The sequence below is a fragment of the Carcharodon carcharias genome, chromosome 7 (genome assembly GCF_017639515.1).
Source record: "Carcharodon carcharias isolate sCarCar2 chromosome 7, sCarCar2.pri, whole genome shotgun sequence".
NCBI lineage: Eukaryota > Metazoa > Chordata > Chondrichthyes > Lamniformes > Lamnidae > Carcharodon > Carcharodon carcharias.
This window is the reverse complement of record NC_054473.1, coordinates 24,270,912-24,290,916: the sequence shown is the minus strand read 5'-3', so window position 1 is coordinate 24,290,916 and position 20,005 is coordinate 24,270,912. Positions and strand designations below refer to the sequence as shown.

The window sequence follows — 20,005 nt, the reverse complement described above, 5'->3', positions numbered from 1 at the left end:
TCAGCCTGGGGCCCCCAGCCATCCATAGGGAGGAGGATCAGCAGGTGCGGAGACTGGGCCCATCCATCTAGGTGACTCCTAGAATATCTAGCCCATTCGACTCCCCTCTTCCTGTGACTTCAGCAGCTCCAGCTCCGAAAGCAGGCCGGGGCCTTCTAAGCCTCAGCCCTCCAGAGGACGCCCACCATAGTCATCACAGACAGAGCATCGCAGTCAGCAGGCTGCCTCTACTTCAGGTGTGGATGCCCGGGCAACAACAGGACAAGATGGCCACCACCTGGAAGATCCCCTCCAAGTCACTCACCATCTTGACTTGGAAATATATCACCATTCCTTCACTGTCGCTGGGTCAAAATCCTGGAACTCCCTCCCTAACAGCACTGTGAATGTACCTACACCACATGGACTGCAGCAGTTCAAGAAGGCAGCTCAACACCACCACCTCAAGGGCAATTAGGGATGGGCAATAAATGCTAGCCTAGCCAGCAATGCCCACATCCCATGAATGAATTAAAAAAAGATGTAGCGGCAGCATTAGGAAAGTTAAAGAGAATTAGTAGCACAGCCTGGGCACAGGTGTTAATCACTTGTACATACTGTTCATTCTGGTTAATTAATTCCCAAGAATGTCTCCCTGCCTATGGCTTCTTGTTCTGATGAGCAGTGTTCGTGTCACTCAGATGTGAAACCTTTCTGCAGAAGATAAAGGCAGATGTCTCAGTCCAGGGCCTCTTCCCTGTGCTCTGTGCAGCCTTCAGACCAAAGTGATGGTCTGGCCTCACTCTCCTTGGACACATTACTGATGCCTGCACATCGGCGGTGCTTGTCATTGCTGCCAGAACGTAGTGGGTGAGTGCCACAGAGTTCTCTCATTCCATGTGTGCTCTCAGCACCTTTTAAGGAGGGGCTGACCCCCATCCCTTCAGCATCTGTGACCACTGATGCTGTGCTCCAGCTCCCGAAGGGCTCAGGTGCTTCTAAAGTTTCATGATTATGTCTCTATGAAATGACCCTGATCACGGAGGCAAGCGAACTGCTCTCAGCAAGACAGGAATCAGACTATCTCATAGGTTGTGTGAAGATTTATTGAATGTCCTCAATATACGTTGTCATCATCCTCCTGCCATTGAGCAACCATTAGGCCTCCACTGCATCTCCATGACAGGAGCATTCTCACAGAGTGTATTCGCGCTGCTATAAGCTAGACTGGAGTCAAACGTTCACAAATGCGATGTGAGGAACTGTGAGGTCACCTCACTGCATGTCATCATCATCCTCCACAAATCTAGCAGCTATGAGGGCCTCCAGAGCACGCCTGCCTCGTCTGGCCAATGCGAGGCCCTCATTCCCGTCATCGTCGCCTCCGAGGACCTCTTCACCCATATTCCCTTCAGCGTCCTCCTCATTGGAGGAGACATGTGGCTCTTCCATCTCCTCCTCAGCCAGCTCATCTCCCCGTCGGAGCGCCAGGTAGGAAAGGGCGCAGCAGACGATGACGATGCGTGACACCTTCTGCGGAATATAATCCAGGGCTCCACCAGTCCTGTCCAGGAATTGGAACCTCATCTTCAACATTGCAATGGTCTGCTCCACCAAGGTGCGAGCTGCTGCATGAGCCTCATTACGCCATCGCTCTGCTGCAGTCTGAGGCCACTGTACAGGTGTCGTCAGCCACAGCCTCTGCGGGTAGCCCTTGTCCCTGAGGAGCCAGCCCTGCAGCTTCTCTGGACCCTGTAAAACTCCAGGGATCTGTGACCGACTGAGGATGTAGGCGTCGTGCACAATCCCTGGAAACTGTGCGCACACCTGCAGGATGCATTTCTGGTGGTCGCACACCAGCTGCACATTCAGCGAATGGAATCCCTTGCGGTTGACATAGTTGAGCGCTTGTTGCGATAGAAATCTGAACACCACATGAGTGCAATCGATTGTACCCTGCACCTGTGGGAAACCCAAGATCTGGGGAATCCAATCGCTCTTGCATCCTGGCTGTCCTGGTCCCAAGCAAAATGCACAAAGTTGTGTGCCCTCTCAAAGGTGGCATCCTGACCTCATGGATGTATTTGTGGGTGGTGGCTTGTGAAATCCCACAGAGGTCACCTGTGGGAAAGGAGCCACTGGCATAGAAATCGAGCGCCGCGGTCACTTTCACAGACACTGGCAGTGGATGCCCTCCATGTCCCTTTGGCGCCAAATCCTGCAGCAACTGGCAGATGTGAGGGACTGGTTCCCTAGACATGCGCAGTCTTTGGCGACATTGATTCACAGTCATCTGCAGGAATGAAAGGCAATGTCTTAGACCCTGAGTGTCTCTAGGCGCCAGCTCGCTATGGCTCTTGGGCGGTATGTGCGGTAGCCCCAGCTGCCCTTCTTCCTGAGAGTTCTGCTCCTGCCTCTGCACAGCCAGGAGCCTCAGTTGTTCTCTCCTCCATCTTCTTCATGCTCTGTAGGCCATCAGGCATACAGCTAGTTCACCAGGTTCCATGATGTAGTCCTCCTGCAGGATGAAAGAGAGAGACATGTGGTTAGCATGGGTGTACTAAGAACCCGTCCTGCTTAAGTGTGAAGGCCCTTTAACGTTTCCCGGAGAATGCTGGCCACTACTTAGATGGCCAGAGATTAGTGCGCTGTATGGCTGCCTGAAACCCCACTGCCTCTGCCCCAGTCCACCTGACCAACTGGTGGCAGCTTTGCCCATTGGACTGCATGCTGTGCTCTCAGCTCATTCTCCTAACACACGCTGCAAGGCTGCGCTGTTAGCTTTAATCATGGGGGAGACTGGTCCAAACCGGGATGCTGATATTGCAAGAGACTGTGAGCACCTCCAGCAGTGACTGCTCCATGGCCAGCTTTAGTGAGGAGATCGTACAAGATGTGAAGTTCAACTGTTCTGCCCACTAAAGTGCTCATTACTTTGCATTCTGTGCCCAAGGGGTGAAAAGTGTTGGAGCGCTTGGTGGCACTTTGATGCCTCTGCATTTCTTGAGTGGGCAGATAAGCTAGGAGCCTGACCCCAATCATGTCTGTGTGGCTGCACCTGAACTGTCTCAGTTTCAGAGGAATAGTCACTTTCTACAGGTTTTCCGAATGCAGGGCCACTTCCTTCACCCACCCTACACCTCGCTACCCCAAATGCTTGTGAGCTATATTCAACTGCAGTGCTACCCTTGCCCCCCACCCCCCACCGCCAGTTGCCTCAGAGGCAGGGCTGCCCTTAACCATCATCCCCCCTGCCATCAATTGCCTCAATGGCAAGGCTGCACTTGACCCCTACTCCCCCTCACCTTCAAACGTAGCCTCTGAAGCAGGGCGGCACTTAACCCCCCTGGCGCCTCGAAGCCTGAAAAGCAACAGGCGACCCTGGCCAGATCTGCAGAACGTTGCTGTGCACTCACCTCCAGTTCACCCAAAGTGCAGGCCGCCAATCCACATCGCCTCTGTGCTGATGTGAAACAAATCGGCATGCTTTCCCGCTGACGTGGATGGACGATCCAGTGGGGATGCAAGAACCTGGCGGGATAGCCTGATAATGATATGCTGATGTATTACAATGAAGTTCCTGGCAACCAATGGCAGGAAACACAGGCCGCCATCAGCGAGCTGAGCGAACAAATGCGATCTGCCTTCCCGCCGTCGTGAAACCGATCGCGCCATATTGTCCGATCACGCCACCTATCAAGTCCACCGCCAGCAGGCACGGAAAATTCTGCCCAATGTCTGATTTGAATGGCAGCACAACTGACAGTGTAACTCCCTCAGCACAGTACCATCAGCCTAAATGATAGTGCTCAAGTCTCTGGAATGGGTCTTGAAGCCTCAACCTTCTGTTGCAGTGGCCTGTGAGCCACAACTAACACCTTACAGACTTGTACTCCTTCCTTTTCTCCAAAGGCAGTTGTTAACACAGGCTGAGGTAATGTTTGGCTTCAATCAAAATTTGCTTTATACCATTAAAGTACACAGAATAATGAGATTGAGGAGAGTGGCTTGATACAATTTCTCCAATATCTATTTGTGCATAATTACAGAAGAGTTCAGCTGTCCAATAGAAGCTAAACAATTTCTGAAGTATATGTAATGCAACACATGTATCAGTGATAAAAGTACTAGAATGTATAACTTAGTCATTCTATAATTGGGAGCTAAGCTACTAAGAATGAAACCCAAGTTAAACCTTCTCCTAGCCTGACAGAACCCCTTAAAAAGTCTGTGAAAAATAGAAATACTTCAATAATAATTTATTTTGCCTTAGGTTTGTAGCACATTTACTCTAAGAGCTCAGTTCACTAAATGAATGTTTGCAAGATAAATTATATTTGTTTATTTTTGTTACAGGAGAATCAAACCCAACAAAAATCCAGCAGAATGTTAAAAATGCTGCCAATGACAGGTACAACGTGTACTGCCTTGGCTTTGGTTATGATGTTAAGTACAGTTTTCTGGAGAAAATGGCACTGGAGAATAATGGTGTAGCACGGAGAATTTATGAGGACTCAGATGCTCCCTTACAGCTCCAGGTAAAATTATTAAATATTTACAGAATACTGAGATTGAGGAGAGTGGCTTGATGCAATTTCTCCAATACTATACTTACTACAGTCCAGAATTTCCTCAGAAATGCTCCCACTGTTGCTGTAACTTCAACATAAGTGCGGCCAAAAGCCTGTTGACACTAGTGAACTGGACTACAATCGCACTTCTGGTAAAGTTGTATTGATGGAGTGGGAGCCTCTGAAGAAATTCACAGTACTTCATTCACCTTTTCCCATAAGTCATTTTATGTACTGGGTGATATTTGATGGTATAATGGCTGGTAACTTGTGCCTTGCAAACCTGCCTTGCAGTAAAAATAGTCAGGCACACTACAGCTATTTAATCCAATCTTAGTTCCACTTGTGGGACTACATATAAACATAAGAACTTAAGAAGAAGAATAAGAGCTAGAGTAGGTCATTCAGTCCCTCAAACCTGGTCTGCCATTCAATAAGATCATTATTGATCTGATTGGGCCTCAACTTCATTTTCCTGCCTGCTGTAACCCATAATCTTTCACTCCTTTGTGATCCCCTGCTTTTTGGAATCGTAAATTCCAAAGATTAACAGCCCCAAAGAGAAGAAATTCCCCCTCATCTCCATCTTAAATGGGAGACCCCTTATTTTGAAATGGTGTCCCCTAGTTCTAGATTACCCTGTAAGGAGAAACATCCTTTCAGCATCGATCCTGTCAAGCCCCCTCAGAACCTTATATTTTTCAATGAGATCACCTCTTATTCTTTTAAATTCCAATGAGTGTAGGCCCAACTTTTCCTCATAAGACAACCCCTTTATCCCAGGAATCATCCTGGTTTACTTTCTCTTGAACTGCCTCTAAGGCAAGTATATCTCTTCCTAAATAAGGAGACCAAAATTGGATGGAGTACTCTAGGTGTGGTCTCACCAATGCCCTGTACAGCAGTAACAAGACTTTCCTAATTGTTTGCTCCATCCTCCCTTATAATAAAGGCCAACATTCCATTTGCTTTGCTAATTACCTGCTGTACCTGCATGTTAACTTTTTGTGATTCATGTACAAGGACACCCTGTTCCCTTTGTACTGTGGTCACCAGCAGTTGCAGTATTAGCATTTAGTCAGCCTGACTGGGGTCTTGCCCACCGGTCTGAGAACCGACAGTTCTGGGGGAGACCTGATAGCATTAAGAGCCCCTCAGGCACTTAAGTGGCCAATGTTGGGCCCTCCCCAGAATTCAGGACCCCAGCAGTGGAAGTTCCATATGCCAAGTGCCAGCCAATCAGTGGCTGGTAGCTCTCCATTGCTCATCAGTGCCACTTGGCCTATGGAACTTCCATAGTCGGTAACAATGCAACCATTGGAGGCCCAGCAATGCTGAGGGACCCCAGGCCAAGGATTAGTGAGGGCAGAATGGGCTTGGAGGGAGGGGGAGATGGTGATGGGGAGAAGGGTGGGGGAAGATCAATAATGATCTTATTGTTGGCAGCAAGGTTGTATGCAAAGAAGGGGGTGGTGGCTATCAGCACCTCCCTCTTTCTGATGCGGAGTCTCTCAATCAAGCAAGGACCCATCCTGTGAGGCCACCGACAAACTTGGATTGGCTGCACTGCCTCTGGGTGTCACAGGAAAGCCATGTGGCTCCCATTTAATCCCTGTGGCACAACTATATTGGGGTGGGCTCAGGGATAATGGGTGTCAATTAGTTGGCTTAGTAATGAGCTTAACTGACATCCCACACCAGTGGCCAGGAAGCTTGCACCAGTCCCTTCCACTCTCAGACTTAATCCGGGGAGGTTTTGCTGCCACCGAGAGTGACCTGGGGCCTGTTCTGCGATTAAGTGGACCCAGTCGTCATGTTTCCCAATGTGACAGACTATATTAAATCCAGCCCTATATGTGTAAATGAAGGACTTTGCAGCAGATTTCCTCTATGTTACTTTAAAAGTGTGTAGTCATCCAGGATTTCCTTGGCTTGTGTTAACGCTTTTCTGTCCTTATTATTCTGTTTTTCAGACACAAATACACAGAGAAAAGTAAGAGATTTAATCACCAGCAGCCATTTAAACCATATATGAAAATAAATAAACAATGCAACCTTTCATGTATAAAGTTCACCTATCACACATGCATAATACAGTTTGGGTATTTTGGAAAGATTTACTGCTTAGGGCCATTTATAACATTTCAGTATAACAGCAGTTTCACTTATAAGTCACAGCTTTTATTTCTGTCCTGCTGATGTTTTTCTGAAGCATTCAAAGAACTCTAAGGTTGTCAGAATTCTTTGAATGGAATAGCAACAGTAGAGAACATTATGATAAGATTTTCTGACGTGCATACTTGGGTCAATTACTTGGCATAAGAAGTCCTTGCGTGGTCTTGTCTTGACATCTTTCGATAGGTTTACCATCTTCTTTCAAATTTGAACCAGGGCCTCCGGGTTTCATAGCAGTTTTTATCCTGTTAATGTGCCAAGCTTGTGGTAACATTTTTTTCATTGGAAGGTGTCCTTCAGTGCACCAACCTCATCTTCTTTTCAGTATACATGGCAGTATGAAACTCAGTGTTGCATCAGTAAATTGAGAAGCCTCCATTGTCCAGGAATTCTGCAGCTAATTGCTCCATCCTTTAGATGGCAGGCAAGAGCACAGATATTTTGCTGCTATGGTACTTTAAATAATCATCAGTTATGAACAGTCCCTGAGCAAGCCAATTGTCAAGTTAGCTAAAGCTGAGCAGAAAAATCCTAAAACCTCAATATCAGGAGCAAATATTCCTGCAAGTGCATTCTGAACTCTGTTCATGTTTTAATAGGAGTTTCCAAGCTAAAAACTTATCAGTACTATGATTATTTAGAAATAATGTCAAATTCTTTATTTTCTTTATCACAGGGTTTTTATGATGAGGTGGCGAATCCTTTGCTTTTGAATATTGAATTGCAATATCCAGAGAATGCCATTTCAGAATTAACGCAGAGCAATTTTAAACAGTATTACGATGGTTCTGAAATTGTCGTGGCTGGCAAGATTTCAGATGATAACCTGGAATCACTCATAGCAGAGGTCCTTGCTCACACTGTAAGTACTCCATCAGTTATTTCAATTTACATTTTGGATGAATCATAGAAGACAGTATTGCAATAGAAAGCTATTTATCCAATTCTCTTTTGAAATGTATTACCGAATCTGCTTACACCACCCTTTCAGGCAGTGCATTTCAGTTCACAACAATTTGCTGTATAAAAAATGGTTTCCTCCTGTCACCTCTGATTCTTTTTCCAATTACATTATATTCGTGTTCCCTGGTTGCTAACCCGTCTATCATTGGCAATAATTTTTCCTTATTTATGCTATCAAAACACACGCACATTTTGAATACCTCTTTTAAATCTCCTCTTACTTTTCTGCTTTAAGAACAATTCTAGCCTTTCCAGGTAATTGAAGTGTTTTATCCCTGGTACTATTCTAGCAAAGCTCCTTTGCACTGTCTTTAAAGTTTCTCTCTAATATGTCCGTCTTTAAAGTTTCTTTCTAATATGTGATGCCCAGAATTTTTTTTTAAATCATTTATGGGACGTGGGCGTCGCTGGATAGGCCAGCATTTATTGCACATCCCTAACTGCCCTTGAGAAGGTGAGCTGCCTTCTTGAACTGCTGCAGTCCATATGGTGTAGGTGCACCCACGGCGCTGCTAGGGAGGGAGTTCCAGGATTTTGACCCAGTGACAGTGATGTTGAGTGGCTTGGAGAGGAACTTCCAGGTGGTTCCCATGTGTCTGCTGCCCTTGTCCTTCTAAATGATAGTAGTTGTGGGTTTGGAAGGTGTTTTCTAAGGAGGTTTGGTGAGTTCCTGTAGTGCATCTTTTAGATGGTGCACACTGCTGTCACTGTGTCTGTGGTGGAGGGAGTAAATGTTTGTGGATGGGATGCCGATCAAGCAGGCTGTTTTGTCCTGGATGCTGTCAAGCTTCTTGATTGTTGCTGGAGCTGCACTCATCCAGGCAAGTGCAGAGTATCGCATCGTACTCCTGACTTGCACCTTGTAGATGGTGGACAGGCTTTGGGGAGTCAGGAGGTGACTTACTCGCCACGTGATGCCAAGCCTCTGATCTGCTTTTGTAGCCACAGTATTTATATGGCTAGTCTAGTTCAGTTTCTGGTCAATGGTAACCCCCTAGGGTGTTGATAGTGGGGATTCAGCAATGGTAATGCCATTGAATGTCAAGAAGCAACAGTTAGATTGTCTCTTGTTGGAGATGGTCATTACCTGGCACTTGTGTGGCAGAAGTTTTACTTGCTAATTGTCAGCCCAAGCCTGGGTATTGTCCGGGTCTTGCTGCATTTGGACATGACTGCTTCTGTTTATTGAGCTAGTATTTCAAGGACAGAATTTTCCCCCCGTTCGGGGAGGGAGTTCAGGATTTTATGTGGGTGGGCCAATTAAGGCCCGCCCAAGGTGACATCCGCCGGGAAGCGATATGCACTCCCTGTGCAGGCGGGAGGGGATTCCCTAAACCGAAAGTGCACTCTTTCACATGCATCTCCCTGAGGCTAAGTACTGCCTCAGGGAGATCGGCACCAAATTCAAAAATGTTAAATATAGAAAAATATAATTTCCTTGACATGTCCCCTCATGTGACACTGTCACGAGTTGGGACATGTCCATCACTTTTAATTAAACACTTATTAAAATTTTAAAAACCTACACGAAACCTCGTCCCACCCATGGTTGAGGTTTAATGCTCTTTCTGAAGCCCGCCCTTTAACGAGTTCAATTACTTTTTAAAATGGCCTCAATTGGCCATTGACAGGTCGGTGGGCGCACAGCTGATTCGGCTGCGTCCCCGCCGACCTGAAAACTGAAATGACGTGGGCCTCGCCCCCCCCGCCTCAATATCCTGCCCTAAATGTCACTAAATAGAAAGATATTTTGCACTATCCCCTTAGTTACTTCTGTGTTCTAGCCCTGCGCTAGAATATTTGATATTGTCACCCTTCCTCCTCCTATTTTTCCTACATTCCACTGGAATATTTTGTGACCAGAAATGTTCAATTTCCAGTCTTTCCCTGGCCTGAACTATTGTATTATACCCCTCCCCCACCCATAGATACTTGTACTTCAACATTGCCAATTTTATTCACAATATCCTACCTATTAACACATGGGGTTGAGTTTTACAGCCCCATCACAGCAGGGGCAGGGGTGGAAAATGCAGCGAGCCATTCACAAGTCCATTGACTTCTGCGGAACTGGAAAATCTTGTCAAGATCTGTTTCTTTCTATCTTTCCTAGTCTTCGTCTGTTTTTGATTCGTTCTGCTTCTTTGTCATGCCTGTCCCCTTCCCCTACATAGTAATTTAAATCCTCCTCCCCATCAGCACAAGGTTGGATCTAGCATTGTTTAGTTGAAGTTTGCAGATCACACCTCTGATAAGAACATAAACATAAAGAACAAAACAAAAACAGAAATACCTGGAAAAACTCAGCAGGTCTGGCAGCATCTGCGGAGAGGAACACAGTTAACGTTTCGAGTCTGTATGACTCTTCAACAATTTACTTAGTTCTGTTGAAGAGTCTTATGGACTCGAAAGGTTAACTGTGTTCCTCTCTGCAGATGCTGCCAGACCTGCTGAGTTTTTCAAGGTATTTTTATTTTTGTTTTGGATTTCCAGCATCCGCAGTTTTTTGCTTTTATCTTAGTGCTATAATTATAAAGAAAGCACTTGAACATGTGCTAAGGATCACATCCTTCACTTCCTTAGCACATCTCACATTGTGTTATTTACTTTTGAAATGTAGTTAATGTTGTTATGTGGCAACCATGGCAGCCAACTTGCACATAGACATAGTAAGGTGCCAAAAATCAACCATGAGACCTCTGGCCAGTTAATCTGTTCCAGTACTGTTGGTTAAGGGATAAATGTTGGGCAGGACAGTTATAAACTTCAAATCAACACAACATGGTAATAAAATACTATCTTGTTCACATTATATATTGTGTAAATCCTATCAGTTTTTGTTGTGCAGATTTATGAGAATAATTCAGGTACTTTATACCTAACACGTAAAAGTTAAAAGATCGCAAATCAACAGTGTCTTTAAAAACATAATTAACTGCAAATTGTGAGCTTATGTCATGGAACAAAGAACAAAAGTGTAATATATTCTTCTGATATTTAAGCACAAGTTTCAATCAAACCTTTAATTCTCCCACAGGCCAATGAAAACCTAATACTAAAAGCTGAAGTGAAGGTATCAGAAGTTGAAAATGTGACTCAGCAGCAGCAATACATTTTTGGTGATTTTACTGAGCGACTGTGGGCTTATTTGACCATACAACAGCTCTTAGAGAAGCGGTAAAGGAGCAAGAGTTTTTTGTCTGTGAGCTTGAAATATAGAAATGTAATTTATGTACAAGTGGTATTTGGCAGACTGGCACAGCTGGTTTATCAACACCTGAAAGATAGATTAATGTTTTGGTTCTTAACCCTTCATCATCCGTTATTCTTAGCTGTCACCAAAGTAAAATGACTAATGATCATTTAAGTTTAATCATCTGTTTTGATTACTTGTAGAGGAAAATAAGCAGTTAAAAATGATTGCAGGAACATTAATTTAAAAGGTAGGACAAGTGTTTACTGCACTGGATAACAATATGTTACAAAATTAATTGCCACCAATTGTTATATTCAGGGTTTCTGCAGCGGCAAATGAAAAGAAAAACCTAACGGACCGAATACTGGAGCTTTCGCTCAAGTACAGCTTTGTAACACCGTTAACATCAATGGTTGTCACAAAACCAGAGGAAACTAAGAAAGACAGCTTTGTGGTTGACAAACCGTCAGAAGATGGTAATGTTTGAATAAAACTACATTTCATTAAGCCTTGATTTTGCAATTGACATTCACCTTGTATATCAGTCAGCGCATTGTGTGTAGGTTTGATTTAGAAAGCTATAACTTTATGTTAATATGCAGAACATTTTTCAATTAATTGTCAATTATACTTCTCTGTGGTTCTAAAAATAAAAATCAAAAATTAAATTTTACAAAAAAAAGCATTCTGAACAAATCAAGATTTTTCATATGACTATCAAAGGCAGCAAAGAGTTTTAATTGTATTGAAGGAAGGTTGACCTTCAATGAAATTGTTCCGTACAGGTCAGTACACCATTTTATATTGAAAGAAACGTGATGCGATGAAACAAATTATGCAATAATGTTAATATGCCTTGCCGTTGCTTACCAAAAAAGGATTTGAAAACAAAACAGGAAGGCTGGCACGGGTAGGTATTGAGGGAGGGGCCCAAAGCACTCCTTCCGCCACGTCATTTTAGCAGCAGGAAGGAGGCAGATTACCTGTCTGCTGGGAGGCCAATTGAGCCACTTAATTGACCAATTAAGGGTAACTTCCTGCTCTACGGTCACTTGCTTGTGTCAGGGACCGTCGGCATATGTGGAGACCACCCAGTTTAACCTGGCAGCCTCCCAGCAGGCTTGAGGGGAGGGAAAGGGCAGATGGGGGCAGGTCCTACTTTTCACAGATGCTCCATGGCTCAAGAAGGGTCACCCTGGCAGCAATGCCCACCCTTGTGGCAGCAGTGCTGCTGGTACTTAATGACCATCAAAATTCCAACACAATCGTCAGGGCCTGCCTGCTTCCGGCCATTGAGGCTCCTTCTCTCTGGTGTTGCAGTCTCAGCAAAGACCACCGCGCTACTGAGGCTGCTGAGCCGCCAGTCAACAGATGAGCTGCCATCCTTAACTGGCAAGATGCCGCCCTGAGTTCTGCTTCTGGCTGAAGCAGGGTTTAATCCTGTGTTCAGCCCTGGCAGAAAGACTTCTGCTGTCATGATAAAATTCACCCTGAGGTTTTGCCTTCGTATTGAATACTTGCGTATTTATATAAATTGGAATCTTACAATATAAGTTGCAGTGTAACAGGGGCAGTATTTGCTTTGCAGGCTCTATGCAACGGTTTGTTTTGAAACCCCTACATTTTACTAAATCTTGTTAATGCAAACATCAATCCAATCTATCATGACAGACCTTCAGTCGAGTTTTGAGATCTCTCTGACAGATCAATGGCCCAGGGCCCTATTGTTAGTGCAGAAACCGGGCATACTTCCCGTTTTTTTTTTTAAGTTTGAACCCATAGTTGATTTGCAGAATCTGGATGGCCGAGTGTTGCCACAGTTCTGACCCACACAATGCTGGTATCCTGTGCCCAGCTGTTGCTGTTTTCTATGCATTTAAAGTGAGCTGAGGATCTTTGTGAATGCGCTTTTAGTGACAGCTTTCCTCAAAACCTGCATTCAGGCTCAAGGTCTGGGCCATGAATTCAGCGTGGAGGCAACTTAATTTTGACCTAGCTTGTTGTGTGTTTTCCTCTGCCTCATTGATTGGCAATTAGTTGGCAAACACCGTATGATTGTTTCATATGATCATTAATCAGAAAGCTGCAGTTTCCAGTTATGATTTCAGTGTTCAAGGCTTTAGTTAGAATGAAGCTTTGTAGTTTCCTGTGGAGGTCCAAATGTAGGCCAGGTCAAACTGCTCTGTAGGTCATATCTGGCCGGATTTCAAATCCCTGGCATAGCCTTTGGCCCTTCATTCACCAAGATACTTCTGGAGTTATTGTTCTGCCCATTATTCTCTCTCATCCAGCTTTGATATGGTATCTCAGTCCTACTGTCTTCCACCCCAGTTATTTCCACCTTATACTCTTGTCTACACTCTCAAGTCCCAGGGGACAGTCTTGATCATGTCTGATGCAGAACTTGTTTAGTCATCCATCACTATGTTTGACTGGCCACATCAAGCACTAAGACCTTGCTGTCCTGTGGAAAAAAACAAACATGCATTACTCCATGATAATCCTGAAGAGCAAAAATAACCTCAAGCCTCATTTCCCCTCTACCAACATTTTAACCACCACAAAGGTTAAAATTATCATGCCTCTTCCATTTCCTTCCTACTTCAATTCCTCCATACTTGCAAATGATCATCCCATCTGAAATGTCTCTTTCCTCAACAAAGTTGAACATGTTGGCACCACCCAAATCTGTGTCCGTCTTTCCCACAACTGCATGTTTGAATCTCTCCAATCAGGAATCTGCCCCTACCACAGCACACCATTACATCCTCAGTGACCTTGGTGCATTATACCTCCATGCAAGCTTTGACAGGTTGGTCACATCATACCCTCCAATGCCTCTTCTGTGTTGTCAGCTCAGTGGGACTGCCCTCTAATTCCATTCTTGCTTATCCAATTGTAGCTAGAACACATCCAGCCTCTTGCACCCCTACATAATTACCTCTGGAGTTCTTCAGGGATCTATCCTTGGCCATTTTCTCATCCAAATGCTGTGCCTTAATGACTTGATCAGAAGATATGGGTGTCAAGATCCAAATGTACATCAACAGCCTGGAGATCTACCTCTCCACAATCGCTTGACCACTGCACTGTGTTGTTAGATTGCTTGACTGACATCCAGTTTTTGAAAGAATTATAATTTCCTCCAGTCAAAATTGGGAACACTGAAGCTTCAGCTCTGGACAATTGCTACCAATTCCATCCCTTTTCCCAGCCATTGTCTCATGTTGAACCAGGGTATTCACAACTTTGTCATCCTATTTCGACCCAAGCTGAGCTTCCAACCTCATATCCTCTATCACAAACTGCCGACTGTCACATCTGTAATCTCGCCCTACCCTCTGCTCCTTCCTCAGCTCACCACTACTGAAACCCTTGTTAATGATCTTTCGATCTCAAGACTCAGCAATTCCTTTGCCGTCCTGGATGTCCTCCCATCCCCCACACTCTAGAATCTTAAGCTTATCAAAAAAAAATTGCTGTCTGTATCCTATTTCATAGTAAGTCCCTTCTGCCTAACATTCCTGTCTGTAGTTATCAACCTTAGTTTCTAGTTCCCCCAATTACTTAAATATAAATTCCCATCCTTGTGTTCATGTCACTTCATGGCCTTGCCCTTCCTACCTCTATGAGATCCTTCAGTCCTACAATCCAATGAGAACTCTACATACTTCTGACTCTGGCCTCTTATTCATCCACCATCTCTTTGGCCCCACCACCAGTGACTGTACATGTAGCTGTCCAAGCTCTACTTTCAAGAATTCCTTCCCTAAATCTCTTCACTTGGTTGCCTCCTTAAATAAAACCTACTTCTTTGACCAAACATTTAGTCACTCATCCTTCTTTGAATTTGCTTTCATCTTGATCTGATTATACTCTTGTGAAGTATCTTGGAACAATTTACAACATTAAGGATGCTATAGAAATGCAAATCAAAGGTCAATGACCCATTTCTCTCTCTAGAAATGCTGCCTAATCTGGTGAGTAATTCAGGGGGAGAGGGTGGTGTAGTGGTAATGTCACTGGACTAGTAATCTAGAGATCTAGACTAATACTCTGGGGAGATGGGTTTGAATCTATCATGGCAGTTAGTAGAACTTATATCCATTAATAAATAAAATCTGGAATTGAAAGCTAGTATCAATAATGGTGTCCATTGTAAAAATCCAACTGATTCACTAATGCCCTTTAGGGAAGGAAATCTTTAACTGGTCTGGCCAATGTGTAACTTCAGATTCACAAGAATGTGGCTGACTCTTAATAGCTCTCTGAAATAGCCTAGCAAGCCATTTAGTTCAAGGACAATTATCTTGGCAAAAGATGCTACCTTGCCATATGTTTTCATTTATTTTCCAGAAAAAGTCCCAGCATCACAAAGACTATACAGTTCTCCAGGATACCAATTGGGTAAGTTTTTGTAAAAAAAATCTCAATCTTACTTTGAGGTGTTTTTGAGAGAAGTGGTAAGCTGCTATACAAGTGTAAGAGATTTTTTATTAAGACAAATATGTGAAGGAAGCCATGATTTCAAGGCATTGTCACTTCATTTGCCAGAGTGTAAAGGATTGGGTCTAGTAGCTCCATTAGCAGAAGAATCAAAAGAACACCTTCCAGGGCCAGAATGGCAAAGGAAGAATGTATGCAAATGGAGTGGAAATGAGAATGCCTGTGAAAGCAGGAAACAGGAGATGGAAAGAAATATTACACTTTCACAGAAGTCCTAGTTGTCTGATGATTCCTCAAAATTGCAATTGGTTTCATGACTGAAACAGTTTTAGACGTGTAACTAGTGTTGTGAATTTCTGATTTCATAAGTCATATTCTTTCGAAATACAACTTCTAGTTTGGGAATTGTTTTTTAAAATGTGAGATAAATGGGAACACCTGATTGAGAAACAGGTAACATCCTGATGTAAAAGTGAATCAGACAAGCCTTTATTAATTACAACTAGAAGGTAACCTGCATTTATTCGATAAGGTCAGAGTTGATTGTGGAAGCTAAACAATGGACTTTTTTTAGGCTTTGGTAGGACCATGACATCTACAGTTACCTTCCTGTATGATTTAAATTAGTTATGTGGTCCCAGATCAAAAGAAGCAAGGGACAACTTTATAATCATTGGGGGGGGCGGGTGGCGTTTCTTTGTGGACCAGTAAGTTTGGAGCAAGGACAATTATATCTATTAGAGGTATAAATTATTAACATAGGTCACAAAATCAAAGGGTTGTCTTGAAGGGAAAAAACGTTTTGTTTGGAGCGTTCTAAAGCATGCCACATTGTCAATGGAGATGGACTGTGAGAATTAGAATGGTTCTTTTGTTTTAATTTATCTGGGTGTTTCCCACAGAAAGCTGGCAGTTTTGCAGTTAGCTTGGTAAGTCAGAAGAAGCTGTAGGACCAGAAGCTGTGAACCAGCCATGGGACTAGAAATACAGAGCTCATTAGGAACCAGGTATGTTCCCAGTTTTTAAACCACTAAGCAAGAATGGAGTGAGGCTCTATGCTTGATCCAACCAAACAGCTGGCTATTCTAGACCTGGTAGTATGCAATGAGGCTGGTTTAATTAATGACCTTATAGTAAAGGAACCTCTAGGTAGCAGTGATCATAACATGATAGAATTTCACATTGACTTTGAAGAAGGTGAGAAGTGTGGGTCCAAGACTAGTATCTTAATTGTAAATAAAGGCAATTACAAGGGTATGAGGACAGAGTTGGCAAAAGTGAACTGGGAAAATAGAATAAATGCGAGGACAGTAGAGGGACAGTAGCAGACATTTAAGGAAATATTCCATAGCTCTCAGCAAAGAAAGCTATGGAATATTTCCATATTTAATGTTGCCCCGTTTAACTGTTTCACTTTAATGTTGGTAAGTTAATGGGGCCTATAATCTCGCTGAGCATCGCAACATTCGTTTTAATGTCTCCCACATAACCCAATTAGTGACATTTTGAAGCAGCCTCTTCCCCCTCCCTCAAGTTGTGGCCTCTCCCCAACCTAGACCTCTGAATTGCAGCCTCTCCCTATTACCTGACCTCTGAGTTGCGGCATCTCCCACACCTCAACCTCGGTGTTGCAGTGTCTACCGCTCCCCACCTCCGTGTTGTAGCCTCTACCCCTGCCCGACCTCCATGTTGCAGCCTCTCCCTGACCCTGACCTCCAAGTCGTGGCCTCTCCTACACCCCTAACTCTGAACTGCAATCTCTCTCACTCCCCAACTCCAAGTTGTGGCCTCGGCCCCTTCCCTGATCTCAGAGTTGCGGCCTCTTCCCCTCCATGACTAACCCTCTCACCGACGTCCTACTCCCTGACTCTTGCTCTTTCCCTCTCTTGGACCTGCCTTTCCGTTCAAGATCCAGATCTGATCCAAAGCCAGAGCTCTGATGTTGTGGAAGTGCAAGTCCCAATGGTGCAGAAAGGCTAAGTTGGGGCTGCTACAATCCATGTTTTTTTTGTTAAAATGACTATCAAAATTGCTCCTGCCTCAAAGTAAGGGTTCAGGCAAGGGAAGCAGTGACCAGGAGCATTTCAAAAAAATTATGGATTGTAACAGCCCCAGCTTGGCACTTACGCACCATTGGGTCTCCCAAAACACTGGTGCTTTGGATTGGATCTAGATATTGAACGGGAACACAAATCCAGGAGGGGGAAATGGCAAGAGGGTAGGCCAGGGAGTGGGAGCTTCAGTGAGAGGGCGAGTAGAAGAGGGATAGAGGCTGCAACTCGGAGGTCATGGAGGGGGAAAGGCCACAATTCAGAGGTCGGGGAGGGAGAGAGGCCACAACTCAGACGTTGGGGAAGATGGGGGGATCTTCAGTGACCAGAGGATCAGAAAGTGAGAAGTTTGGAAAGTAGGATCCATGGCAAGCAGTAGGTACTGTAAATAGAAGGTTACATTTTTCTTTTATATTCTTAAACTTATTTTATTTTAAGTTACTTCATTTACCACTGTAGGAATTTAGCAATGCTTTTTATTTCAACTTAATATTTGTTTTTTTCTGATAAGGTAGGTCCTACAGAACCTAACCACAGTTTTAACATTGATTCCTATGGGAACCAATGTTTCACTAAAGTCATTTCACTTAGTCACAATTTTCAGGAACTCAACTACAACTTTAATTGAGGGTTTACCTCCATTGAGAAAGAAAGATTCTAGGAGAAGAATGTATCATCCATGGCTAATTAAGAAAGTTAAAGATAGTAACAATTTGAAAGAAAAGGCATACATTACAGTGAAGATTAGTGGTAAATCAAAAAATTGGACAAGTTTTAGAAATTAGGAATGAATGACTGAAAAAATGATGAGGGAAAAATTAAAGTATGAGAGTAAGCTAGCTAGAAATCCAAAAACAGATAGTAAGAGTTTCTATAAGTATTTAAAGGGAAGAGAGCAACTAATGAGAGTGTTTGTCCCTTAGAGGGTGAGATGGAGGAATTAATAATGGAAAATAAGGAGATGGCAGAAGCATTGAACATGTACTTTGTATCTGTCTTCACTGTAGAAGACACAAAAACATCCCAAGAATAGTTGAAAATCAAGAGGTGAAAGGGAGGAACTTAAAATAATCACAAACACTAGGGAAAAAGTACTGGGAAAACTTGTAAAACTAAAAACTGACAAGATTCCTGGACCTGAGGGCCTGCTTCCTAGGGTCAGTACAGCAGTGGCTGCAGAGATAGTAGATGCATTGGTGGTGATCTTCCTAACTTCATTAGATTCTGGAAATGAGCCAGCGGATTGGAAAATTGCTAATATATCACCCCTAATCAAGAAAGCTGGGAGACTAATTATAGCAGGAAATTATAGGCCAGTTTGCCTAACACCTGTCTTGGGGGAATACTAGAATCCATTAGTAAGGAGGTAAATAGCAGGACATTTAGAAATTCATAATAGAACCAGGTAGTCAACATGGTTTTGTGACAGGGAAATTGTGTTTGACTAATTTATTAGAGTTCTTTGAGGAAGTAACAAGCAGGGTGGATAAAGGGGAACCTGTAGATGTGGTATACTTGGATTTCCAAAAGGCATTTGACAAGGGGCCACATCAAAGGCTACTTTACAAAATAAAAGCTCATATTATAGATGGTAATATATATGCTTGGATAGAGGGTTGATTAGCTAACAGGAAGCAGAGTGTAGGGATAAATGGGTCATTTTTGGGTTGGCAAATTGTTACTAGTGGAGTGCTATGGGGATGAGTGTTGGGGCCTCAACTATTTACAATATCAATGATCAATACAATACAATAACACAATCAATATAATAATCAATTATTTGGATGAAAGGGCTGAAGGTATGGTAGCTAAATTTGCTGATGACACAAAGACAGATGGGAAACTAAGTTGTCAAGGGGACATAAAGAGTTTACGAAAGATCTAGTTAGGTTAAGTGAGTGGGCAAAAATTTGGCAGATGGAGTGTAACGTGGAAAAATGTGAACTTGTCAACTTTGGCAGGAAGAAAAGAAAAGCAAAATATTTTAATGGAGAGATACTGCAGAACTCTATAGTACAGAGAGATCTGTGTGTCCCGGTACATGCATCACAAAAAGTTAGCATGCAGGTGCAGCAAGAGATTAGGAAGGCAAATGGATTGTTGGTGTTTATTGTAAGGAGAATTAAGTATAAAAATGGGGAAGTTTTGCAACAGTTGTAGGACATTAGAGGGACCACATCTGCAGTATTGTGGTCTCCTTACTTAAGAAATGATATAACAGCATGAGAAGCAGTTCAGAGAAGATTCATTTGACTGATTCCTGGGATGAAGAGTTATGAGGAATGGTTGAGCGGGTTGGACCTATTCGAGTTTAAAAGAATGAGACGTTATCTTATTGAAACCTACAACATCCTGAGGAACTTGACAGGGTGAATGCTGAGTCAATGTTCTCCCACAGAGTAAAAATTAGGGGTCGCCCATTTAAGACTGAGGTAAGGAGAAATGTTTTCTCTTAGAGAGTTGTTAGTCTGTGGAATTCTCTTCCCCAGAGAGTAATGGAGGCTGGGCCATTGAATATGTTCAAGAATGAGTTAGATAGATTTTTGATCAGCAATTGAATCAAGGGTTATAGGGACAGACAGGAAAGTAGGGTTGAGGGCACAATCAGATTAGCAATGATCTTA

The 20,005-nt window shown here is 43.5% G+C and overlaps 1 protein-coding gene across 1 annotated transcript in view; it reads left to right on the top strand.

The window, feature by feature from the left end:
- Positions 1-20,005, top strand: part of LOC121279983 (inter-alpha-trypsin inhibitor heavy chain H3-like) — a 69,529-nt gene that overhangs the window by 23,468 nt on the left and 26,056 nt on the right. The window contains exons 11-15 of the mRNA XM_041191605.1: positions 4,336-4,517; positions 7,402-7,587; positions 10,726-10,865; positions 11,203-11,360; positions 15,272-15,301. Of these exons, the coding sequence (XP_041047539.1) occupies positions 4,336-4,517; positions 7,402-7,587; positions 10,726-10,865; positions 11,203-11,360; positions 15,272-15,301 (696 nt within the window). The remainder of the gene's footprint in view (positions 1-4,335; positions 4,518-7,401; positions 7,588-10,725; positions 10,866-11,202; positions 11,361-15,271; positions 15,302-20,005) is intronic.